The sequence below is a fragment of the Nomascus leucogenys genome, chromosome 1a (genome assembly GCF_006542625.1).
Source record: "Nomascus leucogenys isolate Asia chromosome 1a, Asia_NLE_v1, whole genome shotgun sequence".
NCBI lineage: Eukaryota > Metazoa > Chordata > Mammalia > Primates > Hylobatidae > Nomascus > Nomascus leucogenys.
The window spans coordinates 84,197,261-84,218,723 of NC_044381.1; the positions used below are offsets into that span (position 1 = coordinate 84,197,261).

At 40.1% G+C, this 21,463-nt stretch overlaps 1 protein-coding gene across 1 annotated transcript in view; it reads left to right on the forward strand.

The window, feature by feature from the left end:
- FAM71D (family with sequence similarity 71 member D) overlaps nt 1-15,075 on the forward strand; it is a 31,193-nt gene extending 16,118 nt beyond the window's left edge. The window contains exons 5-6 of the mRNA XM_030812430.1: nt 10,226-10,254; nt 14,996-15,075. Of these exons, the coding sequence (XP_030668290.1) occupies nt 10,226-10,254; nt 14,996-15,075 (109 nt within the window). The remainder of the gene's footprint in view (nt 1-10,225; nt 10,255-14,995) is intronic.
- The last annotated feature ends 6,388 nt before the right edge of the window (nt 15,076-21,463 follow it).

Here is a 21,463-nt window from a genome sequence, read left to right on the forward strand (position 1 = left end):
TTGCAGTCAGATCTCTGGGTTCAAATCCTGGCTTCTCTACCTCATTAGCTCTAGGATCTTGGGCAAGTTACTTAACTTCTTCAGGTCTGTTTCCTCATTTGTAAAATGGGAATAATATCTATTATTTGTAGAATTGCAATAAGGATTAAATAGCTGATATTAAAACCCTCACAATACCAGGCACGTGGTAACTGTTCAAAATGCATGTAGGTATAGATATAGATAAAATATAGGGTGGGAGGAAGGAAGGAAAGAGGGAGGAAGATAGGTTCAAGCAAACTGAACGGAAAGCCTAATGTAGATTTGACTCACGTTGAATACAGTACAAACATGGTTCTGTACCACACAGGATGTCTAAAGTAATCTTTCCACTATACTACCCAATAAACTGAACCTAGAGAAGAACTGGGGAAAAGAGCACAAAACTGATTAAATATTTTTAGTGTAGTAAAAAAAAATTGAGGTGATAGGAGAATGTTAATAGGTGACAATGACCATATTCGAATGTATGAGGAAGTTCATAGAAAGCTACATTTAAAAAGTAGATTTAAAGTAAAAATTATTTTAACACAGGAAAATTTTATTATTAGGTAATATAGCAATCAATTTAAAAAACAACCTGGGCAAAGTGGCTTAAACACCTGTAATCCCATCAACTGCAGAAGCCACAGTGAGAGCACCATCCTGGGCAACTTAACAAAACCCTGTCACTAAAACAACAGTGGGAGGGTCACTTGAGCCTAGGAGTTCGAAGCTTTGGTGAGCATGATCAAGCCATTGCACTCCAACCCGGGTGATGGAGCAAGACACTGACCCTTAAATAAATAAATACTTATCATTTATTATATACTGATAAACAACAGAACCAGTTTCTGTAGGTTCTGTACATTGTGAAGTCTGTCCCTGCAAAACTTCTCAAAAATGAACATTAAGTCATTTGTCCTGGATAGACTTTAAGCATTCTCCTGCCAGGAGACCTTTTCATGTTTCTTATAATGTAATCTTAACCACTGTGAAGATCTGCTAAAATGAATAATAGAATGCATGCTAAAGTCAAATGTAGGTGTGCTCTAGGGAATTCCTTGAAAGAGTATAATGAAATGAAAACAGTAAACACACTAGGTACATCGTAAGGTTCTGAGAAGCATAGTGATGAAAGTACACAGAGGGCTTTGGACATACTAATTGCTCAGTAAATGATCATTATTGTCACTAATAATTCATTTTTAACAGTGTAGATTTAAAAAAAAATGTATCTTCTTTAAAATGGCTCCTCTGACAAAAAATGTATCATAGGACCAGGTGCAGCGTCTCACACCTGTAATCCCATGGGCAGATCGCTCAAGCCAAGGAGTTCGAGACCAGCCTGGGCAACATGGCAAAACCCTGTCTCTACAAAAAAAATACAAAAATTTAGCAAAGCATGGTGGCATGCGCCTGTAGTCCCAGCTACTAGGGAGGCTGAAGTGGAAGGATCACCTAATCCTGGGGGGTTGAGGCTGCAATGAGCCATGATAGAGCCACTGCACTCCAGCCTGGGTGACAGAGCAAGACCCTGTTGCAAAAAAAAAAAAAAAAAATATATATATATATATATATATTTACACATACATACAAATAAATATATATACAAAAATATCTTATTCAACTGAGGATTAACTACCAAAGCTGGTTTCTCTAAAAAGTCTTCTTTCCTAACAAAGTATAGGCCAAGGGAAACAAAGGAATATGGGTGATCCTTAGGAGAGCCACAAACCTTGAAATCAGAGTAGTTTGCTTTAGCTGCTTGAGCACTGCATTTTTCACAATCCCAGAGCCTCTAGATACAAGTGCCAAGACATTCAAAGTGTTGGCTCTTGGCCGCTCAAGTAAAGCATCATTAACTATCTAAGGTTTCTATATGAGTTGTTCTCAAAATGAGGACGCTGGATCACCTGGGAACTGGTTAAAGACATAAATGCGGCCGGGCACGGTGGCTCACGCTTGTAATCCCAGCACTTTGGGAGGCCGAGGCGGGCGGATCACGAGGTCAGGAGATCGAGACCATGATGAAACCCCGTCTCTACTAAAAATACAAAAAAAAAAAATTAGCCGGGCGTGGTGGCAGGCGCCTGTAGTCCCAGCTACTCGGAGAGGCTGAGGCAGGAGACTGGCATGAACCCGGGAGGCGGAGCTTGCAGTGAGCCGAGATCACGCCACTGCACTCCAGCCTGGGCGACAAAGCGAGACTCCGTCTCAAAAAAAAAAAAAAAAAAGACATAAATGCTTAGGCCTCACCCCATCTTACTGAATCATAAGCTTGGGGATGGGGCATAGAATTCTGTGTTTTAATAGACTTCCAAGTGATTCTAATGCACACTCAGATTTGAGAACCATTTCCTTAGGAGAAGCCAGTCATATCTATCAAGCAAGGATTCCTCTCTCATAATGGCTTCTCCTGAAGCCCTACAGTCAAAATAAAGATTCTGCTTTTATAGCTGTGGAAAGAACTATAGGCTCACCAGCAATCTTCCAGGGAGCTTTCTTCCAGGACTAGGAGCTCAAAAAGATAAAAAATGGTTCAATGTGGGAATTGCTGTTATCACCCACAGACATTATCCTACTTTTACTGAGGGCACAGAAGTCACTGAAATAAATTTCTCCCCAGAACACTGATCTATTTTTTTTTTTTATGATAACCACTGAGCTATTTCAGTGTAAGTAAACAATGACAGAAGGGCAACTTGTAAGTCTGATGTGTTAGAAGAGAAAGTACAAAGATTAAACAACAACAACAACAACAACAGGAGAGAGTGAGAGTAAAGTAGGAAGAGAAAAACAGAAACCATTAGAAATAGGAAAGGGATACAGGAATATAAGATGCAGAAAGATAGAGGCAGGTGCTGCTCAGTGGAAAACGTACCTTTCACTACAATACATGAGTATGACTTTATTAGAAAAGTGTAAGATTTCTTTAAAAAAAGATATTAAATGAATCCATCCAACTTAGCAATTTGTCCTAAATAATCATTGATCAGGTCTGGCCACTCTGATGTTTTCCTTATGTTTTATTTCATTCTTATGTCTCAAATCCAGTGCCCCCAACCCTTGTCTAACACTTCAAAATCATACCACAAATCAAAATCTCACAAAGTTAACTGAATCATTTCAGCTACTTCTTTCCTTGCCCAAAACAAATGCTCTAAACCATTAGATTCACTTTTAATGCCTTTTAAAAAATTTATGAAAAATAATTACTAAACTTTATTTTTTGCGTGCAGTTTTAGATTTACAAAATAACTGAGCAAATAGGGCATAGAGTTCCACACACGCTTCCCACTGTGCCCTCCTACCAATCCCCCACGGTATCTTACATGTGGTACATTTGTTACGGTCAATGAACACATATTAATACATTGTTATTGACTATAGTCCATAGTTTACACTACATTAAGGTTTACTCCTTGTGTTGTACAGTTCTGTGGATTTTGTTTTGTTGAGGATTTTGTCATCTATATTCATCTGGGATACTAACCTGTAGTCTTCTTTTTTTGTCATGTCCTTGTCTGGTTTTGGTATTAGGGCAATGCTGGCCTCATAGAATGAGTTAATCACATTTTGTTAATATTTTGGGTTTTTTTTTTTTTCAGTCTCCATTTCATTTATTTCTGCTCTGACTTTTATTATTTCTTCTACTAATTTTGAGTTTGGATTATTCGTGCTTTTCTAGTTCCTCAAGGTGCAGCATTAGGTTATTTATTTGACATCTTTCTAGTTTTTTGATGTAGGTATTTATTGCTATAAACTTGACTCTTTTTTTTTTTTTTTTTTTGAGACGGAGTCTTGCTCTGTCTCCCAGGCTGGAGTGCAGTGGCGCAATCTCGGCTCAGTGCAAGCTCCGCCTCCCGGGTTCCCGCCATTCTCCTGCCTCAGCCTCTCCAAGTAGCTGGGACTACAGGCGCCCGCCACCACGCCCGGCTAATTTTTGTTTGTATTTTTAGTAGAGACGGGGTTTCGCCGTGGTCTCGATCTGCTGACCTCGTGATCCGCCCACCTCGGCCTCCCAAAGTGCTGGGATTACAAGCGTGAGCCACCACGCCCAACCTAAACTTGACTCTTAATACCGCTTTTGCTGTGCCCCCATAAGTTTTGGTATATTGTTATTTCTATTTCCATTTGTATCAGTAAATTTTTAAATAGCATCCTTCATTTCATCCTTCACCCACTGGTCATTTAGGAGCATGTTGTTTAATTTTTACATATTGTATACTTTTGAATGTTCATGTTGTTATTGATTTCTAGTTTTATTCCATTGTGGTCAGATAAAATACTTGATAAGATTTTGATTTTTAAAAATTTTGGATAAACTTTTTGACATTTGTTTTGTGTCCTGACATATAGTTAATCCTGGAGAATATTCCACATGCTGATGAAAATAATGTGTACTGTGCAGCTGTTGGATGAAATGTTCTATAAATGTCTGTTAAGTCATTTGGTCTGTGATGCAGTTTAAATTCCATGTTTCTTTGATGATTTTCTGTCTAGATGATTTGTCCAAGGCTAAGAGTGGGTGCTGAAGTCCCTAGCTATTATTGTATTGGGATCTCTATTTGCCTTTAGATCTAATATTTGCTTTATAAATCTAGGTGCTCCAGTGTACGTGTATATTTACAATTGTTATATCCTCACGTTAAATTGATCCGTTTATAACTATAGAATGACTTCCTTCATTTTTTTTTTACAGTTTCTGACTTAAAGTCTGTTTTATCTGATATAAATATGGCCACTCTTGCTTGACTTTGGTTTCCATTTACATCGAATATCTTGTTTCATTTCTTCACTTTCAGTCTATATGTGTCTTTACAGGTGAAGTAAGTTTCATGTAGGCAGCATATAGTTGGGTCATTTTTAAAAAAATCCATTCAGCCAGTCTATATCTTTTTTTTTTTTTTTTTTTTTTTGAGATGGAGTCTCGCTCTGTCGCCCAGGCTGGAGTGCAGTGGTGCGATCTCGGCTCACTGCAAGCTCCGCCTCCTGGGTTCACGCCATTCTCCTGCCTCAGCCTCTGGAGTAGCTGGGACTACAGGTGCCCGCCACCGCGCCCGGCTAATTTTTTGTATTTTTAGTAGAGACGGGGTTTCACCGTGGTCTCGATCTCCTGATCTCGTGATCCACCCACCTCGGCCTCCCAAAGTGCTGGGATTACAGGCATGAGCCACCGCGCCCGGCCCAGTCTATATCTTTTAAGCAGGGAATTTACTCTATTTACATTTAAGGTTATTAGTGATAGGTAAAGACTTACTCCTGTCATTTTGTTACATGTTTTCTGGTTGTTTTGTATATCACTTGCTCCTTACTTCTCTTATTATTTTTGCAGTTGAGTGATTTTCTGTAGTGATAAGGTTTTATTGCTTTCTCTTTCTCCTTTGTGTATCAGCTCTACCAGTGAGTTTTATAGTTTTGCATGTTTGCATGATGGTGGCTATCATCTTTTCATTTCTATATATAAGTCCCTTGAGCATTTTTTGTAAGGCCAATCTAGTGATGATTAATTTCCTTAGTTTTGGTTTGTCTGTAAAATATTTTAATCTTAAGAGTTTAACCTTAAGAGTCTTCTTAAGATTATTATTTTAAATTCTTTTTCTGACATTTTATATATTTTCTTATTATTGATGTTTGTTACTGGAGAATTATTGTTTTCCTTTGGAAGTGTCATGTATCCTGTGGTCCTATGTTGAGTTCTATGTATCTAATGGAAAAAATGCCTCCTCCAATTTTATGGAGTAGTGTCACAGGGAAACTTATTTATATGAATGGGTCTTGGGATGTCAGTTCAGTGGGTTGCATTGGCTTTGGTTCTAAGTGGATGCAATAGTGTAGTCTCCATGTAGTTTCTTCAGCATTTGCAAGTTTCTCAGTGGCCTAGGCTTAGAGAGTTTGTGGCATCAGTGGTGCAGCTTTGCCAGGGGTGGGCTCACCAGGCTGTGTCTCAGGTCAGGGACAGACAGGCACATACACACAGTGGATTGACCAACCTGGGGTCTGGCTTGCTGGGTTTGGGGCCATGGGACTGTTACTGTGGCCAGGAGCATGGGCACACAGTTGTTGTCTATGAGTAGCAGCCTACGGAGCTGTTTCTCAGGCCTGATGTTTCTCAGAGTTATGCACCAGGGATGTGGGTGCACAGCTGCTTGGGTGTGGGTGATCTGGGGGCGTGTTTACTAGGGGGGTGGCCCACAGAGCCATTTCTCAAATCTGGAACACCAGTGCAAGTCTGCTTGGCTGACTCAGGGACATGCTCACTGGGGACAGCCTGTGGGCTGTTTCTGAGGCCTGATATGTGGATACAGGGCTGCTTGGCAGCCTGGGACATGTCCACCTGGGTGGCTTATGGGACTGTTTCTCTGGCTCAGGATATGGGTTCTTGCCTGTTTGGCTGGCCTGGGGGCATGCCTGTCAGGAGCAACCTTCAGGACTGTGTCTCAGACCCTGATTTTGGGTGCAGGGTCATTGGGCAGGCAGAAACATATCTGTAGGGGATGGAGGCACTGTGGAACGGTTTCTTCATGCCCTAAGCACAGCACATAGCCATTCTGCTTGCCCAGGGGTATATCAGCTGTTTAGAGGTTCAGGAGTCTCTCTCACTTGAGGGTGTGTACGCAGCAGTTTGGCTGGCTCAAGGGTGGGTTTTCCATGGATAAGATTGTCATACTCTCCCTCTGGCTAGAAGTGCAGCAGTGAGGGTTGGTTTCCCTGCTATGTAAAGCCAAAGCCACAGCAGATCCTGGCCCAGGTTCTGCACAGGTAGTGTTGTGGCGTTCAGCCACCAGTGTGGGCTTGGTGGAATGGAGATGGAGCCCTAGGGCTGGAGAGATGCAGTGGCCAGTGGCCCCCCAGAGCAGGTTACTCTCCAGAGGTGGCTCTGGTCTCAAGAAGCAGTTTGGCTCACAGGTGGTGATTGGGGAGAAGGAAGTGCATACCTTGTGCTCTTAACCTGGGGCAATGCAGCTGTGTGAATTCCTAGCAACTCCCAAAACTAGGCTCAGGGCTTGTGAGGACTGTGGGATTCTCCTGTTTTAAGGACTGTAGGTGTTTTGGGTAGCAATGGGGGCTGGTGGGGCTCTTCAGCTTACCTTTTCCCTGCAATGGGAAGTCTCTCCTGACTCTGGGCAGATCTAGTCCACATGGGTGATATAGGTGCCTCCACACTGCCCTCCTGGACTTTGCATCACCACAGATATGTCTCTGCTCCACAGCTGCCCTCCAGTGACCTTCCTTTGACACTCTAGTCACATCTTAGCAGTTTATTCATTGCTTTGGTCGTTTCTTGTGGGGGAAGGATGAATGCCAGGCGTCTCTAGTCAGCCATCTTGCTGACATCACTCTCTGAGAATTTTTCTATCCTACCCCTTAATAGCTTTTTAAAATATTAAAAATTATAGGCCGGGAACAGTGGCTCACGCTTGCAATCCCAGCACTTTGGGAGGCCGAGGTGGGCGGATCACGAGGTCAGGAGATAGAGACCATGGTGAAACCCTGTCTCTACTAAAAATACAAAAAATTAGCCGGGCGTGGTGGCGGGCGCCTGTAGTCCCAGCTACTCGGAGAGGCTGAGGCAGGAGAATGCCGTGAACCCGGGAGGCGGAGCTTGCAGTGAGCCGAGATCGTGCCACTGCACTCCAGCCTGCGTGACAGAGCGAGACTCCGTCTCCAAAAAAAAAAAAATTATAAGAATAACTTTGTTAGGATGAAAAAAGCTCAGCAGGTACTGTTTCATTAGTCTCACTATTATGATCACTATTAGAAATGATAAAAAATGAATCCCTAAATAAATAGCAAAAATCATAGAATTTTAAAGATATAAAAGATCTTGAGAATTAACAAATCTCAAATTCTTCAAGGTCTCACCCCTCGCTTCTCAGCTCCCTATGCCATTTATCAGCTGACTCTACTGGAGAGAAATAAATAGATGAAGAAAAACAAAACAAAACAAATTTTGGTTATTAAGTAATCCTCTTAAGCTCAATTTAATAAAGCATGGATTTCTTTTTATTGCCTATTTGCATCAGGAACATAATTACTAGCTAGAGTCTAATTTGAGAATGTTAATTATGGATGAAAGATGTAATATTCTAAGAACAGAATGGAATTCACTACTGCTGTATTGCAGAGACATTAGTGGGATTTAGTAATGCTAGTGAGGTTGAAAAATAAGTTATATCTATTATTTTTCTTTTCCAAAACCATGGATTTCAGTGACACTTTATAACTGTGTACTTTGGAACACTGATAAAAAATTAAGCTGGGTGCAACAGCTCATGCCTGTAATCCCAAAACTTTGAGAGGCCCAGGCGGGAGGATTGCTTGGGCTCAGGAGCTCAAGACCACCCTGGGCAATATGTCAAGACCCTGTCCCTACAAAAAAGAAAAAAGAAAAAAATTATCTGGGCGTGGTAGTGAACACCTGAGGTCCCAGTTACTCAGGAGGCTGAGGCAAGGGGATTGCTTGAGCTGGGAGGTCAAGGCTGCAAAGAGCCATGATAGAGCCACTGCACTCTAGCATGGGTAACAGAGGGAGACCTTTTCTCAGGAAAAAAAAAAAAAGTAAATGATGACCTTGTTAAATATTGTGCCCTCAGGTTTACTATTCTTTAAAATTTAAATTAAGCATCTTAAATCTAGATGAGTGAAAAATGTTGGAGACTTAAACTTATCTATACTGTCACTTTAGGTCCTTTAGAAATGAATAATTTAACCGGGCGCGGTGGCTCACGCTTGTAATGCCAGCACTTTGGGAGGCCGAGGCGGGCGGATCACGAGGTCAGGAGTTCGAGACCACGGTGAAACCCCGTCTCTACTAAAAATACAAAAAAAAATTAGCCAGGCGTGGTGGCGGGCGCCTGTAGTCCCAGCTACTCGGAGAGGCTGAGGCAGGAGACTGGCATGAACCCGGGAGGCGGAGCTTGCAGTGAGCCGAGGTTGCGCCACTGCACTCCGGGCTGGGCGAAAGAGCGAGACTCCGTCTCAAAAAAAAAAAAAAAAGAAATGAATAATTTACTTTATAAAACATTTATATTTTTTCTCATATCTTGACAGTAGTCCCACCATGGCTCTTTCCTTTGTTTCAGAGAGGATAGTGGCAGGCTTTAATTTACATCTATTTTTCAAGGTACATTTACTTGATATTTCTCAGTCTCTTGAAAATTTTTACCATTAAGCTTAACCTTCATTCAAGTCATCAGATCTATTTGATAAAGACTATATGAATATTTATTTGCAAACTGTATAGAAAATTACTATTTTAACGTTTACTTTCTGAAAGATCCATTGTAGAACTTGAACTGAGTGTATTTGCCAGTCCCCTTAAAATGGACCACAATTATGTCTTTGCATGTTTATTTTGTAGGATAATAGCTAAGATAATTATTCTTCCTAAACTATTTGTTTTATTCAATACTTCCAAAATACTTATTGAAAATGTGTCAAGAAATAAGAATTTGGTGAAAATTATGTGACTTAAGTTTCTGTTTTAGTATGCCAATGAGGTTAAGGAAATAAGTATTTTAATTATTATCAATTTTAAAAATCAGGAGCACAGAAAATAAGCTTCTTTATCCAAAGACATTTCTGAAAGTGAAATCTAAAAAACTGCTAGCCTCCTCTTTTATCCAACAAACCATAAGAAATGTTATTAAATGTAAATAAGTTACATTATTTGCTACAAGATTCCCAAGCATGGCCACCCCCAGTAAAGCCAAAGACTTGGTGGTAAAGAAGCTACCAGAAGTTGGTGATTTCTCCTAATCATCCATTTCAGAATTTATTCCTAGGTATGTTTGAAACCCTATATTCCCAACATAATTGACCTTATTTATTTAAGCGGCTCAGCAGCAGCAGTTAACTTCTCTCAGCCTGATAAGGGAAGGACAAGGAGGCTGCAGTGTTGGGGATGCCAGCAGCCCTATGGAGTGACTGGCAATAGACATAATAAGAATAGATTACATAATATTACGTACAATAAACTTTCACGGCTTTTACAGATTGAATAGTCCACATGTTGCAGAAATTTAGGTAATTTTATTCTCATATGTTCTATAATCAGCAATGGCCTAGGCTTGCTAAACATGTTTCATTACTACCCACAAAGCATTTAAAGAATGACCGGTTATTTTATATCTAGTAAGTCTTTTCTAAATATTTGTGGTTATGCTGGCAAATTTTTGAGATATGCTATTTATTTTTACAGGAGCTTGAGAACTGAATCAAACACTTCAGGTATGGAACAAATTCCACTACATGTTTTATTGCGATCCCTGGTATTCAGTAGTCATCTCTGGTTCCTGGTAGAGTAGTGTGGCTAAGAGCAAAGGAATTCAGCTAGACTTTTTGATGCATTTCCTTTCTTCACTCTTGCTCCATTCTGAGAATCCTATACTGAAGAAACTCTTTCTCAAAGCCGATCCTGAGGCTATCTTTCAAGTGGAAAACATTATGGTACTTTACTACTTCAGTTTTCTTTTTCCGCACTGGTTCAGTTTCCCAGTTCCCTGTATCTAAATCATCAGGCATAAACCACGCCAAGCCTAGTTCTGCAGGCAGAATGCAAACTACAGCAATCATAGGACCTGCCATCCTTGCTGATGTATAACGGGAACGGTCCACAACTAAATTTTTGGTAAATGTAAAATTATCCAGCTCCTCTTTGTTCCTCCTATGTCTTTAGCCTCTACCAGGTGATACTATTTAATGTTTTTGTTTGTTTGTTTGTTGTTTTTTTGTGAGGCATAGTCTCTCTCTGTCGCCCAGGCTGGAGTGCAGTGGTGTGATCTTGCTCACTGCAATCTCTCTGACTTTCGAGTTCAAGTGATTCTCCTGCCTCAGCCTCCTGAGTAGCTGGGATTACAGGCGTTTGCCACCACACCTGACTAAATTTTGTATTTTTCACCATGTTGGCCAGGCTGGTCTCGAACTCCTGATGTCCAGTGATCTGCCCACCTGGGCCTCCCAAAGTGCTGGGATTATAGGAGTGAGCCACCACCCTGGGCCTATTTAATGTTTGGGTTTTATTTGGCGGTGGGGAGTGATGATTTTTCTTTATATATTGCCATGTTCTAAGAATCTTTAGCTTGTAACAAACTTTTAATGCGGAGGTTGTCTTATAGGCACCTCTTATAGGTTGTCTTATAGGCAAATCTCTCTCTTTGCTGAGTGCTGAACCAGCTCTAAGTTACTTTCAAACCTGGGAGACAGGCCAAGCCTCAGCTTCAGTCATGCACATAAAAGAACATTATAGAAGGAACATTTAACTTGGCATAAGTGAAGAGAAAAAAAAAAATACTACTTCAAAAAGCAAGAATACTTGAAGGCAGTTTTAGTCACATGTACAAGAGTCAGTCCCACAAAAAACAGCAAATTATTATAGGATAGGTTTTTACACAAATGGGATTTGTCTTTGGGGCTTCCCATTGGGCTTTTTTTTTTTTTTTTTTTTGAGACGAGGTCTCGCTCTTTCACCCAGGCCAGAGTGCAGTGGCACAATCTTGGCTCACTGCAACCTCTACCTCCTGGGTTCAAGTGATTCTCTTGCTCCTGCCTCCCAAGTAGTTGGGATTACAAGCACCCGCCACCATGCCTGGCTAATTTTTGTATTTTTTGTAGAGATGGGGTTTCACCATGTTGGCCAGACTGGTCTCAAACTCCTGACCTCAAGTGATCCGCCCACCTTGGCCTCCCAAAGTGCTGGGATTACAGGCATGAGCCACGGTGCCTGGCCCCCATTGGGCTTTAGTGTCTAAAAGTACCAGATGAGCTTCACTGTAATGTGGTTTGGCCTATATTCCAATCTATACTATTGAACCTGAGAACATTACAGGGAAATGCTATAAGAAAAGTGCAAAGCTTTTAAGGAAAGTGCAAAATCTCCTTTGCAGTACAGAATTTTCATCTATTAATTTCTACCCTAAACTGTGTTTCATAAAGAAATCAAACTAAATTTGTAGAAATTTCAGAGAGATCTAGTATAGGCAAATATTTTCCTCTTAGTTGCTAAAAGTAAGGGTAAATCTACTAGCAGCCTTACTACTATTAAAACTATTGCATGCAATTAGTACATTCTATGTACATTCTGAGACAGTCATGTATTTAGCCATGGAAGTTTCAAATTAATATAAAGCATTGACATTTTTGTCTTCATCCTCTGTGTGACTAATTCCTTTACCTGTTTTCTAGCACAGACTCAGTTTTGTCCAATTGAACAAGCATTTGATTCCTACCTATCATATATGAAGCACTGTGTAGGCTGTGGGAGGGATTAAAAAAGAATTGGACATAGCAGGGCATGGTGTGTGCCTGTAGTCTCAGCTACTTGGGATGCTGAGGCAGGAGGATGGCTTCAGCCTGGGAGTTTGAGGCTGCAGTGAGCCGTGATTGCACCACTGCACTCCAGCCTAAGCAACACAGTGAAATGCTGTCAAAAAAAAACAAAACAAAACATAGTAAAATAACAGGATATGTTACCTGGCCTTAGGACATGTGCACAAATAATATAAACCAGAATGTATGTTAGTTATGTGTACTTTAAAAGTCCAGAACTTATTTTTTGGCTCAGGAAAGGAAATAATGAGACTCTATGAAAAAGGCAGTCTTTGAGTTAGGAAAAGGGAAAATGAGGATATCCTGAATATAGGGGAACAGGGTGAGCAAAATCAAACAAATAGGAAAGTGTTGGGCATGTTCAATTTAGGAGTAGTGAGAGATGTGGCTGGAAAGCAAGGCAGGAGTCAAATTATGGAAATAATGGATCATGCTAAGAAGTTAGGTAGCTAAAGAGGAACCACTGAAAGACAGGGAAATGACAACATTAGTGTTATGTTTTAAGATGATTACTCTGACTGCAGTCTCTAAGAGAAGCTGGAGGAGGCTAGAGGTAGGGAGACCAGTTAGGAAGCTACTCTAACAGTCAGATGAAGTGTGCCAAAGTCTGAACCAGGTGAGAAGCAATCACAGTGGAAACAAGGACATGAATCCATAGTCAATAAGAGTTATTGACTGACTGCCTGTGGGGACCAGAGGAAAAAAAAACTGGGTATGTCAGTTTGGGAGACAACGTGACTAGGCCATAGTAACCTCATGAAACAAGCTGGGAGAAGGAATTGGAAACATTTTGGAAGGGAAAAATTAAGAAATCAACTCTGAAACATTGAAGTCAGAATCAAATGCCCTAGGTTTTGGTTCTAACTACACTTCCTGTATTACATGGTCATTAATCTCCCTGGACCTCAGTTTCCTCAACTATGAAAAGTGTGTGCAAGTGGCTGGGATGAGGGGAGGAGGAGGGCATGATTCGCTATCTCAAGACCCTTTTGGTAGTTAAGATTCTATGAGCTGCCATGTTTGTAGTCCTGGGACTCATCTTTGACAATCTAGCAGGCAGCTTGAATGGGGCTTTGGAAATCAGGGGCTAAGCAAAGATACAGCAAATGAGCAGCAAAATTCCACTCTGGGCTTGTTAAATCACAAGGGTGGTTTAACATACAAAATGGGCATGCAGTTTTCCACAAAGTATTAATTATTTTCCCTGTTTGTTTTCTCTTATGTATTTCTTATTTCTTTCCACCTTTTTCTCCCATGTTTTCCCACTTTTTTCTTACTTAGGCTTGTATAGTTTTTCAGTTTTTCCCCTGATTAGCATTTCTTTCCCCACTTTCACTCTCCTCTAAATCACCTGTTCCCCTTCCATACACTTTTACTCTCACTTAACACCACGTACCCCAAGAAAAGCTAAGACTGGCTGAATCTTAATCCCTCATTTTATTAAATGTAATTGGAGTACAAATTAAAAATGAGTCTGTAATTCTAATTTATATTATAGGTGGAAATCAGAATAATAACTGCTCCCCATAGTAGTAAAACAAATTCCTGGCATTATTAAGCTCATCTGATTCACATTCACCCAGCAATGCTAGTTAGGGACCATGATCTCAAATTCATCTCTCAAACCTTTCAGCAGTTTGCGAAAGTTACATATTTTTCTCCTTTCTGCATAAGGTTTTGGGATAAAGTGCCACTTCAAATGCACTGTTTTTATGACAAGTTTATGCATGAAATAGGATCCAGATTAAATTTGTCTCTCTGGATCTGAGTTCATTTCTCTCCTTTCTTTCTTTTTTCTTTTTTTTGAAACAGAGTCTTACTCTGTCGCCCAGGCTGGAGTGCAGTGGCATGATCTCAGCTCACTGCAACCTCTGCCTCCCAGGTTCAAGCGATTCTCTTGCCTCAGTCTCCCGAGTATCTGGGACTACAGGTGCTTGCCACTATGCCCAGCTAAATTTTTTTGTATTTTTAGTAGAGATGGGGTTTCACTGTGTTAGCCAGGATGGTCTTAATCTCCTGACCTCATGATCTGCCCGCCTCAGCCTCCCAAAGTGCCGGGATTACAGACATGAGCCACTGTGCCCGGCCCCATTTCTCTTCTTTCTTAACTTTAAGTTTTTACCTTTCTAGGCTTTATTCTCCTTAACTTTTTGAATTTTTTTTTTACAGTGAGCCCAAATTATAGGCTTATCTCTGATTCTTTGATGTTTTTTCCAAGATGAAAAGAGACAAAGGATAGAGATTCAAGAAAAGAAGAGAAGGAAAAATCACATAAAATATTGGGAGTTTTCTTCCTACCCTTACCCATCTTTCTTTTCCATGTTCCTCTTAAATATTACAAACCAAATTCCTTGGAATCCTAAGCAGCCAGGTTCATTCTTTGTTTATAAAACCCAGGCTTAATAAAAAAGGAGGGAGCCCTCTAAAAGGGAACCTGCTTGTGAAATTCAACAATAAGCTGCAAAGATTAAATACATTTTTGATGAGGTGGTTAGAACATAATCTGAATTTAATATTCAAAATAAGTTCTTTCTCCTTCTGTGCCTTTTTTTCTCCTGCTTTTGGCTTTTTTTGTTTCTTTCTCACTTCCTCTCTATTGATTTCTTCTCTACTTTCCTTACTCTTTTTCTTTTTTCCCCTCTAGTTCTCTCCCCTCATATCAAATCTCCTTTGAATTTCCTCAAACTTGTGCCTCATCTGTCTCCCCTTTTCTCAAGGGAATGAATGTGAGGAAAGAAAAGTAAAACAGAAAAAGACAAAGTTGATGGAAAAACATGTAAGACAACCTAAAGGTAACTTTTTAATTATAAGTCTCTATAGGAATACATGATAGCTATGATATTGTCACACAAAAAAAGTTGTTAATAAGTGGGATCTTTTAACATTAGGCCGGGCGCGGTGGCTCACGCCTGTAATCCTAGCACTTTGGGAGGCCGTGGCGGGCGGATCATGAGGTCAGGAAATCGAGACCATCCTGGCTAACACGGTGAAAACCCATTTCTACTAAAAGTACAAAAAATGAGCTGGGCATGGTGGCGGGTGCCTGTAGTCCCAGCTACTTGGGAGGCTGAGGCAGGAGAATGGCCTGAACCCGGGAGGTGGAGCTTGCAGTGAGCCAAGACTGCGCCACTGTACTCCAGCCTGGGCTACAGAGCAAGACTCCATCTCAAAAAAAAAAAACCAAAAAAACATTAAATCTTATTCTACTGTAGTAACAATATAAGTGGAATGAAATGTTAGGGGTTTGTTGTGGTTTCTGCTCTAGAATCCATCATGGGTCAAAAGATAACATCAGCACAGGGAGGAGGAGGGGGGCTTCAGGTGAGGCACTGGAAGAGAATTATGTGCTGCGCTACCATAGCGATTCTTCTCATTTCTGTACTTCTTTGCAACCTTATCATGCTCTTTCCCAACCTGCTTTTTAGATCAGCCAATACAATCAAGACCTCTTTTTTTCATAGCAAACTGATACAGATATTCGTAGGGTGCCTGCAGGGCTGTCAAGTACAGTTGTGTAGCTTGTACACACCATCCACATTGTAGTTTATGTGCAATTCATAATCTGCACAGCTGTATAGGGTGGCCCTGGCCTACTGTATTCTAAGTTTGTTCGAAACACCAGCTCTCCAGTGCATTGCTAAAAAATGAAATTTCTCTCAGCCATGATAACAACACCCAGTAGCACAGAAAGAGTGGAAGCAATGCAATTTTAGGGCCATTGTGTCTTCTGTTGCCTCCTTCATAAAGCTAATGCTGTGTGTGTGTGTGTGTGTGTGTATGTGTGCATAAGGGCTGAGTTCACAGTATTGAAGGGGGGGAGGTTGGTGGACCACGGGTGGCCTGGGCAGTAACCCCTTGCCCATCTTGGCAGGGCCTTGCTGATGGAATCAAGGTGCCCACTCTTCTGTCCACCCTTCTGTCACTCTGCCACCAAAGCCAGCTTAGCACTTGAGCATTTTGTTTATTTACTTGTTTATTTATTTTTATTTTTATTTTTATTTTTTTGAGACTGAATCTTGCTCTGTCGCCCAGGCTGGAGTGCAGTGGCACAATCTTGGCTCACTGCAACCTCTGCCTCCTGGGTTCAAGTGGTTCTCATGCCTCAGCCTCCTGGGTAGCTGGGATTACAGACAAGCACCACCATAACCAGCTATTTTTTTTTTTTTTGAGACGGAGTCTCGCTCTGTCACCAGGCTGGAGTGCAGTGGCACAATCTTGGCTCACTGCAACCTCCGCCTCCTGGGTTAAAGAGATTCTCCTGCCTCAGCCTCCCAAGTAGCTGGGACTACAGGTGCCCACCACCACACCTGGCTAATTTTTATATTTTTAGTAGAGACGGGGTTTCACCACGTTGGTCAGGCTGGTCTCAAACTCCTGACCTCAAGTGATCTGCCCGCCTCGGCCTCCCAAAGTGCTGGGATTACAGGCGTGAGCCACTGTGCCTGGCCGAGCATTTTATTTATTAACAGGGCCCCACAAGATGCACACTGTAGGTGAAAGGTAATGGACCAGAGGAGAACAATGTGGCTGAAAAACAACAAATGTCCACACTCAATAATTCCCTGGCCTCCACATACATTTCCTGATCTGTACCTGTTCCTTTATGACTTCTTTCCCGCTTAAGAATGCTCCTAATATTCCCCTTAACTTGTTGTATGGTGTGGAGACAGTGATGGGTGGCATACAGGGTGACACGTGCTGGCTCCTACATCTACCTAGACAGAGTCTGAAGCTCTGCCATCCTTCAATATAGTATAGAATTTAAAGAGAGAAATTTCTTCCAAGATAAGTCAATATTTTACAATGATTTCAATCCTTTGATGGATATATTCAGCAATAAAATTTCAAATATTAGGGTCTCATTAAGAGAGAGCTGCAAATGCAAAGAATGACAAAAAATTATACCATACTTAAATTTTGACGTATTAAATTGAAAAGTTTGCTCCCAAATACTTATATTTTGAATTGCTGATATATGGGAAAAGGTAGATTATTTTTAATGATAGAAAAAGTTAGTTACTAATACAGTAATAATACGAATTATTAATACTAATAATTCATATTATTACAAATAATGTGAAAGACTTCATCTTATTACAACTGAAGCAATGTGAAAGTTATTTGGACTCTTCTTTACTATAGCATATTATGATGTTTGTAGGTCTTATGACCAAATCTTAGGACTCAGTACAGCACAGATTAAGAACTTGCAAATAATTCATTAGCAGCTATAGAATTTTAATTTTATTTTTTGTTGGTTTTAATTTTTGCTAGAAATTTAAAAGAGTAAAAGCCCATAATCTTAATCTTAACATCCTGAATGGACAGGTTTTTCCTTGGGTAGAAACAGCTTTTAAAAACAACAATTTTAAGAAATTAAGTTTCTTGGCTGGGCACAGTGGCTAACGCCTATAATCCCAGCACTTTGGGAGGCCAAGGCGGGTGGATCACCTGAGGTCAGGAGTTAGGGACCAGCCTGGCCAACATGGTGAAACCTCATCTCTACTAAAAAGACAAAAATCACCTGGGCGTGGTGGTGGGCGCCTGTAATCCTAGCTACTCAGGAGGCTGAGGCATGAAAATTGCTTGAACCCAGGAGGCAGGGGCTGCAGTGAGCCGAGATTATGCCACTGCACTCCAGCCTGGGTGACAGAGTGAGACTTTGTCTCAAAAAAAAAAAAAAAAAGAAATTAAGTTTAATAATGTTTTAATGGCTAGATTAAAAAAATGAGATCTTATTCATCCAAAGGATCTTTATTTTTTATATCAAGAAGAAAACTTGTAGTATAAATACAATTTTATTTGTTTCAATCATTTATTTTACCTGTATTTAGTTTCTCTTGTCTTATACTTAACAGTAATAACACTAAAAATATTCTCTATTTCAGACATTTGAATTAAATGGACTGACTTCTCCACCTTTTTTTAAAATCAGATACAAACTACTAAACTAAAAAGCAAACACAGCTCAGGAAAAGACAATCAGTGCAAGAGGAAAACCAAGCAGTGTCTTCTATGTGGCAGAAATAAAGCCTATGACTAATCATTAAGGAAGCTAGAGGATTATGCAAAACTTTAAGATTTTCAATTCATAAACTCAGTTTTTGTAGATGGGGTTTCTTTTCTTTGGGATTGATGGAAAAATTTGTTATTCTTTTGGTTTCACTTTTCTCATTTGTACATTAGTCCAGCACTGTTTTGTTTCTAACACTGGAGAATGTGGGGTCATTCAAGGTGGGGACTGTGTTCATTTCATCTTCTGTTCTAGCTGAGTACCTGGTGCTGAGAGACAGTATTTATTGAATCAGTGTGTCATTTTCAAACAGGTTAAAAAAAATCCATGTACTTTTAAAAATAGAAACTACAGACAGTCCCCATCCAGAGAATGGTTTGACTTTTTAAAAGCCATCACTTATTTTCTAAAAGCTGCCAGTCATGCTACAACATGTTTTTTATCCATTATCTCACTTAATCTTCACAGTAATATGAGGGACACCATTATTTGTCCCTGTTTTACAGGTGGTGAAAGTGAAGCTTAGAAGTTAAAGTTACTTGTCCAAGTCACACAGCTAGAAAATGGTGGAGATGGCCTTTGAACCCAAGAAGCCCAACAGCTAAGCTAAACGCAAATTTGCGATTCACATTAGAACTCATGCTTTTAAATTCAGAATAAGGGTAGTTAGGATTTTTTAAAGCTATGGAAATCTATTTAACTCAAATTTCACTCAAATAGTACTGGTTTTTCTACTGTGAACTGAGAATATCTCTTATCTCCATCTTTCCCTTCCTGGCCCACAGACAACCCTCTAGAACTGCGCAGTCCCATACGATGGCCAGTAGGCATATATGGCTATTGAGCACCTACAACGTAGCTAGTGTGACTGAGAAACTGAATTTTAGATTATTTTTAATAAATGTAAATTCTAATTTTAAAACTAGAACAGTGTAGAATATTTTCCCATTAAATGCAATTTTATTGTTTTGATAGGGCTACATTTTTCACTTCAGGTGTTGAAAATCTAGTGTCCAAATTGAGATATACTGTAAGTGTAAAATATACGCCAGATTTAGAAGTCTTTGAGAAAAGAAGAAAGTAAAATATTTAATATATATTATATTGATTATATGTTTAAGTGATAATATTTGAATATATTAGTTAAAGAAAAATATTTAAGGATTAACTTCATCTGTTTCTTTTTACTCTTTTGATGTGCCTATTAAGCAATGTGTCACAAATTACATACGTGAAAAAAATGTGGCTCATAATAGATTTCCATCAGACAGCACTGCTCTAGAGAAAAACCATCTACCCAGTCTCTTGGCCCACATCCTAGGGAATTCCTCCTCCTCCTCTCCCTGCTGTTCCAAAGACAGAAGAAGTTTGTTTCCAACCTTCACAATCAGGAGTGAAAACAGAGATTCCATGAAACCAAGAGGAGACTAACGTTTTTAAGTTAGGTATATATGTAAACCGACAGTTTCTAATTTGGAGATGGCTATATCATCATAGAAACTATTTTCTTGATATAGATTATCTGTAACTTTTACTTTTGTTCACTTGGGGGGTAAAGATTATCTAATAAATTGATTCTTACAGATAGAAAGCTATAACTATGAGTTATAACTTTCTATTTCTATCTAGCAACACAATCCTTCAAAAGGCAACATATACTGTAGTTGGTGTACAACCACCTTGGAAAAGAGTTTGGAAAATAGTTAAGACATATGATCAGCTGGATGTGGTAGCTCATGCCTATAATCCCAGCACTTTGGGAGGCTGAGGCAGGAGGATTGCTTGGGCCCAGTAGTTTCAGATCAGCCTGGGTAACAAAGTGAGACCCCGTCTCCACAAAAAATTAGGTGGGTATGATGGCCCATATCTATAGTCCCAGCTATTCAGGAGACTGAGGATGGAAGATTGCTTGAGCTCGGGAGGTCGAGGCTGCAGTGACCCATGATCATGCCACTGTACTACAGCCTGGGTGACAGAGCAAGACCCTCTCTCAAGACAAAAAAAGATATATGATCAAATTTCAAAAAAAACCTAAAAATATGTTCACAAGACATATATTCAAAATAAGACTCATACACAAATAGTCATAGTTTTGTTCATAATAGCAAAAAACTAGAAACACCCAAATGCCCATCAATAGGTGAATGACTAAACAAATTCTGGTATGGTCATACAGTGATACTACTTAGCAACAAAAAGAAACTTAACTATGGAATACAAAAGTCCTCACTTATCCACAGTCATGCTTTCCACAGTTTCAGTTACCTGTGGTCAAAAAATATTAAATAGTTCCAGAAATAAATAATTCATAGGTTTTAAATTGCATGCGATTCTAAGTAGCATGATGAAATCTCACACCATCCCACCTGGAACAGGAATCATCCCCTTGCAGCTATCCAGGCTGTATATGTTACCTGCCCCTTAGTCAGTAGCCTTCTCGATGATCAGATTGAAAAACACAGTGTATACAGGGTTCCGTACCATCCAAGGTTTCAGGCAGCACGAGGGGTCTTGGAAGGTACCCCCTGAAGATGAGGGGTGGGTGGACTACTATAGATGCAACAACACGTGGGTGAACCTTAGAAACAGGTTGGGTACATGCTATATAATTCCTTTTATATGAAGATTTAGGAGACAAAACTCATTTATAAAGACAAATCAGATTAGTGGTTTGCTGGGGTTGTGGGTAGCCAGAAAGATATTGACTGCAAAGTAGTTTGAGTAAACTTTTTAAGGAGATGAAAATGTTCTTTTTTTTTTTTTGAGACAGGATCTTGTTCTGAAGTGCAGTGGCACTGTAACCTCATACTCCTGGGCTCAAGTGATCTTCCCACCTCAGCCTCTGAAGTAGCTTGAACTACAGGCATATGCCACCATATGCAGCTAATTTTTAAATTTTTCTGTAGAGACAGGGTCTTGCTATGTTGCCCAGACTGGTCTCAACCCCCTGGCCATTAGTGATTTTCTCACCTCAGCCTGTCAAAGTGGCCTGAGCCAGTGGCCAGCCTGATGTAAATATTCTATCTCCTGATTGCGGCGGTGGTTACATTAGTGTGTATATTTATCCAACTAAAACTTTAAAATAGATGCCTTTTTTTG